This window comes from Asparagus officinalis, chromosome 6 (genome assembly GCF_001876935.1).
Source record: "Asparagus officinalis chromosome 6, Aspof.V1, whole genome shotgun sequence".
Taxonomy (NCBI): domain Eukaryota; kingdom Viridiplantae; phylum Streptophyta; class Magnoliopsida; order Asparagales; family Asparagaceae; genus Asparagus; species Asparagus officinalis.
In genome coordinates, this window is record NC_033799.1 from 11,897,706 (window position 1) to 11,905,533 (window position 7,828).

Genomic DNA, 7,828 nt, shown 5'->3' on the forward strand with positions numbered 1-7,828 from the left:
ACTGTCTCGCGGGGGCGAGACAGTGAAAACTGTCTCGCGGGGGCGAGACAGTGAAAACTGTCTCGCCTGGGCGAGACAGTAAAAGTCTGTCTCGCCGGGCGAGACAGTAAAGACTGTCTCGCCAGGTGAGACAGTAAAGACTGTCTCGCCTGTGAGACAGTCTATACTTGTGTTCTTTTGCCTTTTTGGATGATTTCCTCTTGAGCTGTATTTGGATATCTTTCAGCATTTTTTGACGCCTACAGATACCCCCTCCAAAGTATTCCAGACTCATTCTTTTATAGAGGAGTTCTGGGATACTTTGGATAAGATAAGTCTTGCTTACGATCCCTTCCATGCTTGGTTGAGTAGATCGTGTAGAGGAACCCGTAGATGGCTTCAACTCTTGACCTCTTTGTCTCTCAATCTATTCAGTACTTTGTAGAATAGCTAAGATTCTTCCGGCGTCGCGTTTATCGCTTGACCGTTGTCGAGATCTTGAATTAAAGCTGGAATTTGTACTTGTGAAATCAGCTCTTGTCATCAAGTTGATACTGCATATACCCGTTTGGGGGTAGTCAGGTTATTCTTAAGAATAGATATTCTCCAGAAACTTCCTTTTGAGGGTAGGAAAACAGTTTAGACTCGTATACCTATTTGGAGTATTCAGGTTATTCTTAAGAATATTCTGAGTGATATTCTCCAGAAACTTCCTGTTGAGATTAGGGAAACAGTTTAGACCCGTGTACCTATTGGAGTACTATGGTCTCTTTTTTGTTGGTAGAGATGAACCCGATGATGGAGAGGAAGAATTTTATATTCTATCTCCTGGTCTCTTGTTTGTTGGTAGAGATAAACCCAGAATCGGAGAGGAAGAATTTTATATTCTATCTCCTGGTCTCTTGTTTGTTGGTAGAGATAAACCCGGAATCGGAGAGGAAGAATTTTATATTCTATCTCTTGGTACAAAGGAAATTTGAAGTGGGATTTCTATTCAGAGAATCTGAATAAGGTTTGATGAATTGAGATTGGAAGCAATCCTAACTTTTATAGGTTTGATTGCGCAAATCAAAGGTGGACCTCTTGTTCATGGAAGGAATCAAGAGGGGATTTTGGTTTTGGTCCTAACTGTTTAAAGGTTTGACCAAGATGGGAATTTGAGACGATCCTAACTGTTTAAAGGTTTGATCGTTCAATTTGTGGACCTCTCGTTCATGGAAGGAATCGAGAGAGAATTTGGCTTTGGTCCTAACTGTTTAAAGGTTTGACCAAGTGGGAGTTTTGTGAGGGAAGATTGATCTAAAGAAGTGATCGAATCTCATCTCAGCAAAAGAGTATTCGGAAGTCATAGTAGGAGTTTAGTGTTTATCACTTTGTTCATAATGATCGGGGTTATCCCTAAGAATATTACATTTAACATTCTTCCGGGAACTTCCCGTTACATACTGTCTCGCGTGGGCGAGACAGTAAAAGTCTGTCTTGCCCGCGAGACAGTAAAGACTGTCTCGCACGGCGAGACAGTAAAGACTGTCTCGCGCGGCGAGACAGTCAAGTCTGTCTCGCACGGCGAGACAGTCAAGTCTGTCTCGCGTGCGAGACAGTAAAGACTTGTGTTTTTTTTTGCCTTTTTGGATGATTTCCTCTTGAGCTGTATTTGGATATCTTTCAGCATTTTTTGACGCCTACAGATACCCCCTCCAAAGTATTCCAGACTCAATCTTTTATAGAGGAGTTCTGGGATGCTTTGGATAAGATAGATCTTACTTACGATCCTTTCAATGCTTGGTTGAGTAGATCGTGTAGAGGAACCCGTAGGTGGCTTCAACTTTTGATCTCTTTGTCTCTCAATCTATTCAGTGCTTTGTAGAATAGTTAAGATTCTTCCCGGCATCGCGTTTATCGCTTGTCCATTGTAGAGATCTTGAATTAAAGCTGGAACTTGTACTTGTGAAATCAGCTCTTGTCGTCAAGTTGACACTGCATATACCCGTTTAGGGGTAGTCAGGTTATTCTCAAGAATATTTTAACTGATATTCTCCAGAAACTTCCTGTTGAGGGTAGGAAAACAGTTTAGACTCGTGTACCTATTTGGAGTATTCAGGTTATTCTTAAGAATATTCTGAGTAATATTCTCCAGAAACTTCCTGTTGAGATTAGGGAAATAGTTTAGACTCGTATACCTATTGGAGTATTCTGGTCTCTTGTTTGTTGGTAGAGATGAACCCGAAATCGGAGAGGAAGAATTTTATATTCTATCTCCTGGTCTCTTGTTTGTTGGTAGAGATGAACCCGATGATGGAGAGGAAGAATTTTATATTCTATCTCCTGGTCTCTTGTTTGTTGGTAGAGATGAACCCGATGATGGAGAGGAAGAATTTTATATTCTATCTCCTGGTCTCTTGTTTGTTGGTAGAGATGAACCCGATGATGGAGAGGAAGAATTTTATATTCTATCTCCTGGTCTCTTGTTTGTTGGTAGAGATGAACCCGATGATGGAGAGGAAGAATTTTATATTCTATCTCCTGGTCTCTTGTTTGTTGGTAGAGATGAACCCGATGATGGAGAGGAAGAATTTTATATTCTATCTCCTGGTCTCTTGTTTGTTGGTAGAGATGAACCCGATGATGGAGAGGAAGAATTTTATATTCTATCTCCTGGTCTCTTGTTTGTTGGTAGAGATGAACCCGATGATGGAGAGGAAGAATTTTATATTCTATCTCCTGGTCTCTTGTTTGTTGGTAGAGATGAACCCGATGATGGAGAGGAAGAATTTTATATTCTATCTCCTGGTCTCTTGTTTGTTGGTAGAGATAAACCCGATGATGGAGAGGAAGAATTTTATATTCTATCTCCTGGTCTCTTGTTTGTTGGTAGAGATGAACCCGGAATCGGAGAGGAAGAATTTTATATTCTATCTCCTGGTACAAAGGAAATTTAAATTGGGATTTCTATTCAGAGAATCTGAATAAGGTTTGATCAATTGAGATTGGAAGCAATCTTAACTTTTATAGTTTTGATTGCACAAATCGAAGCTGGACCTCTCGTTCATGGAAGGAATCGAAAGGGGATTTTGGTTTTGGTCCTAACTGTAGTAAGGTTTGACCAAGTTGGAGTTTTGAGACGATCCTAACTGTTTAAAGGTTTGATCGTTCAATTTGTGGACCTCTCGTTCATGGAACGAATCGAGAGGGGATTTTGGCTTTGGTCCTAACTGTTTAAAGGTTTGACCAAGATGGGAATTTGAGACGATCCTAACTGTTTAAAGGTTTGATCGTTCAATTTGTGGACCTCTCGTTCATGGAACGAATCGAGAGGGGATTTTGGCTTTGGTCCTAACTGTTTAAAGGTTTGACCAAGATGGGGATTTGAGACGATCCTAACTGTTTAAAGGTTTGATCGTTCAATTTGTGGACCTCTCGTTCATGGAACGAATCGAGAGGGGATTTTGGCTTTGGTCCTAACTGTTTAAAGGTTTGACCAAAGGAGGGTTTGAGAGGGAAGATTGATCCAACGAAGTGATCGAATCTCATCTCAGCAAATGAATATTCGGAAATCACCGTGGGGATGTAGTGTTTAACACTTTGTTTGTAATGATCGGGTTATTCCTAAGAAAATTACATATAGCATTCTTTCGGGAACTTCCGTTACATGAACCATCCACCCCCAGCTTTTTCTTGTGAAACTGAGTTTATCATTATGTTTAGCTATATGATCGGGTTATCCTTAAAAGTACCATGCATGGCATTCTTCAGGAACTTCCCGTGAAAGAAAGGAAATAGTTTAGACTCATATACCTGTTGGAGTATTAAGGAGCAGTTTATACTCGTATACTTTTCGGAGTGAGGGGAAACAGTTTATACTCGTGTACCCAATGGAGTTTTATGGTCGTCTTTACTCGACTTCTTTCGTCGTTATGACGCCGGAGTCAATTAGGGCTTGGATCTTGTTTTTGAGTCCAAAGCAAATCTCAGTGGGATGAAGAACCCTTCTGTGGTACGCACAGTAATTTGGATCCATAATCATTTTAGCACCATCCTGATCTTTAATAGGTGGTAGCTCGATTTTGTCATTAGCGAGGAGGTATTCCAAGATGGCTGGAGCTTCATCATCTTCGAAAGAATATTCCTTTTGAAACCTCGGATCGAGAGTCGCATTCTCAATGATTGCAGATGTCATTGGTTGGCCTCTCTCAGCTTTCTTTCTTTTAAGAAAGTGCTCAGCTTGTTCACCCCGAGATTTTAACTCCTTCCAAGTTGTGGATGGCACGACCCCCAGAGCTTCCAGGACATCGATGGAGAGGTTATTGTGACATGTTTGCAGGATGAACTCCTCTGTAATAGGATCTCTGCAATTCATCGCCATGTTACGGAAACGCTTGACAAAATTGTCGACTGACTCTCCGTCTTTTTGCTTCTCATCCAAAAGAGTTCCGATTGACACTTCGGTGTCATCATCGAAGAAGTTGCTGAGGAACAAACTTTCCATGTCATCCCAGCAATTGATGCTCCCTGGCTTGAGCCGTCGGTACCAATCGAAGGCGGGCCCACGAAGGGTGCCAACGAATGACCGGATCATTAAGGCCTCGTTTCCAGAGATTATGCCCAAATGAGACTTGAAATAAATCAAGTGTTGAATCGGCGAACTCTTCCCCTCAAACGGTGTGAAGTTAATCAGATTGAATTTGGTCGGGTATGGTATTGAATCCCATTCCCTCGGATAAGGACATGGAATACCCGTCTTCTTAACTTCTTGAGCCGTCATCAAAGCATTGATTTTGTCTTCAAGTTTTTGCATTTTCCCGTCATCGTCTTCATTTCTTTCTGAATGATGTCGAGTAAAGATAATTGGACCACCCCCAGTGAGAGGTGCTATTGAACCACCCCCAATATCGTTATTGGGAGGATCCGTTAAACCACCCCCAGCGTTATTGCCATTGGGAGGTGTGTCAGCCATAATGACTTCATCCACCTCTGGATCACTGTCATCTAGAACATTCCGAGTGTGGTGGCTGGATTCAGCTTGCTGATTGGACTCAGGAAGTTGAGGTTGTTGAGTTAGCAACTCTCTCATTTGTTGAATAGCTAACCCCATCTCTGTCTTTATCTCAGCTCTAATTTCTTCACGTTGCTTTGTTAGCGCTTCCTGAAGTATTTGAGCAAATTGATCAGAGGTGATCATGAGTACTTCTCTGGTATCATCAGAAGCGATTGCAGAATAAGTGTCCGAGAATTCATCCTCCGAGGACATTCCTTCTTGCATTCTCTTATAGTCTCTGCGTCTGATGGCTCCTAATTGGAGTCGAGACATCCTTTGAGCAATTCTTGGATTGACTTTTCCTTTCGGAGAAAAGTCGGGATTTGAGTCACTCGAATACCGTTTAGACTTTCTTTTATCAGTCATGTTGATGGTGACTTCAGGGAATTCATCATCTTGAGCAGCTGATTTTCTCTCGCGGAAATGTCTCGGCTTAGGCTTCGACGATACAGAGACTCTTCGTGGGATGGCTTCTTGTTTGAAACAATCACATCCTGATAATGCTGTTTTGACGAGTCGTGCACAGGAACAACGAGAGTTTATCTCTCGAATAACTCTCTTTCGAAAATTATTCACAACCTCAACTTGATAATACGATTCATCGGTATGATTGCCAAAAAATCGTATCGTCTGTTGGTATGATCTCCCAGGTATGACGATATCATTTGGTGAATGCGTCTTCTTCTGGGAGTATAAAACCTTGTTGGCATTCTCAGGACAATTTATTTTTGTCCTTGAGCGATCCAAGGTTATGTCAGGAGTCGCACGTCGGGTCTTAACGGGCTCCGAATGCTGATTTGGCATAAGTCCAGACTTTAGAATCCAAACTTGGCGGAGTTTTGGTGATTCTTTGGTCACCATTTCCTTCCTCCTTTCTCGTCTTTGTTGTAAGAGAGCACGGGCATGAACAGCGTTTGCACGACGTTTTTGTATACGTTCTTTGAGGGTCGAACGAACCCTTTTGACAAAAGTCCATTCATCTGTCGTTATTTTAGCAGAGATACGAGTGATTGGTTGTTGAGACAACTGAACCACTCGATGTCTCCTCGACTCTAGGTCCGCGTGGTAACTCCGCATAATAACGAACTCCATCGGTTTGTTCAAATGCCTTAGCTATTTGACGAGCACGACGCTGACGCTGTCTCTGACGAGCTCTTTTTGTCAATGTCGGCGGGCTTTGATTCGATGACTCTTCAACTAGATAAGAGCCATTGTGAGCAGAGGTGTTGCGAGTGAAATTCTCAGCAACAATCAAGCGAGAGTCTTCATTTTGTGCCTTCTTTGGCATGCAACTCTTCCTCAATTGTGAGATCCTCTTGTACTTGCGAGATAATGAAGATCTTGAAGAGGATGATGAGAGATATTCCTCAAACTTGGTCTGGTCGAATTCGTATTCGACCATGGATTCAACTGGAATCTTGATCGGCTGCGACACGACGGTCTCGGCAGCGAGACCGTTGGCTCCCACTGTGGTCGCCAGCTTGTTTGAGTCAAAAGTTGGTTTTGTCATGGAATTCATTATATCTTCGGTCGATTACAATAAATTCAAAGAAAACAGCCTTTTTATAAGACTCTTTTACACAACAAAAAGTAGACCTCTATTATTTTTGGATGGGACCTTCTTGAAAAATAGATACAAAGGCCTGCTCCTGAGCGCTGTAGCATATGATGGAGACCAAGGGATATTTCCACTTGCGTATTGCATATGTGATCAGGAAAACGTTGATAATTGGAGATGGTTCCTGCAAGGCTTGTGGTCTATACTGTACGAAAGGCCAGACCCATATAATCCTCCCCATCAACTGGTTATTATTTCTGATGCCGACAAGGGAATCCAAGAAGCGGTGAGAGAATATTTTACTGAAGCAATTCACTCAAGATGTGTTCTGCACCTGGTTGAAAATTTTAGATCTAAGCTAAAGGATTTGGGATTGAAGGCAAAGGACACACATGTTTTGGGGAATTTGCTCCAATCAGCTTGCTATAAATACACTGTTGCGGAATGGAACGACTACATGAAGGATATATATGAGATGTCTCCAGCTGCATATGAGATTGTAATTAACTACTCGCCAGAGCATTGGGCGAATGCCTTCTTCCCTGGCATTAGGTACTGCCCTCAATCATTTCTAGTGAATATCCCCTTTTGCAGGTTAACTATCGGTGATATATGTTATCGTTTATCACTATATGTTAACTTTCATGTTATTATGTTAACTTTTCCTACTAAAGGGAAAGTTTGGTGGTTACGTGTTAATCTTATTATATATTGGATGCTGAATGAGACTTTGTTTTATTTTGATGTTTGCAGATATGGTCATGTAGCCTCTAACGTTGCAGAATTCTTTAACAGCTGGATACGTGAAGCTCGAATGCTGCGTATCCTGCAAATGGTGGAGCATATCCGCAAGCAAATTATGACTTGCATGAACAACAGACGCATAATGGCTGAAAAGTGGACAAGCTATCTTTGTCCTAAAGCTGAGTAGATTGTTAGAGAACATATGGAAAGAGGATCTACGTTAGAGATTAAGCAATCTAGAGATGATATATTCGAAGTGCAATCACAGAGAACCACTCACGTTGACTTGGGGAAGAGGACATGCACTTGCCGTGCTTGGGACTTAACTCGTATTCCTTGTGTGCATGCTTGTGCAGTCATCATTTATATGAAAAGAGAGGTATATCAGTATTGTGACTGGTTCATGTCCGTAGAGGCGTTTAAGAAGAGCTACGATGAAATATTATATCCCATACCAGATTATGAGATGCGTAGTGTGCCCAGGGATGAAATCCAGATTTTTCCACCAATTA

The 7,828-nt window shown here is 41.7% G+C and overlaps 1 protein-coding gene across 1 annotated transcript in view; it reads left to right on the forward strand.

Moving 5' to 3' along the window:
* LOC109845751 overlaps positions 1-7,503 on the forward strand; it is a 10,596-nt gene extending 3,093 nt beyond the window's left edge. The window contains exons 5-6 of the mRNA XM_020415022.1: positions 6,730-7,166; positions 7,326-7,503. Coding sequence (XP_020270611.1) covers positions 6,730-7,166; positions 7,326-7,503 — 615 coding nt within the window. The remainder of the gene's footprint in view (positions 1-6,729; positions 7,167-7,325) is intronic.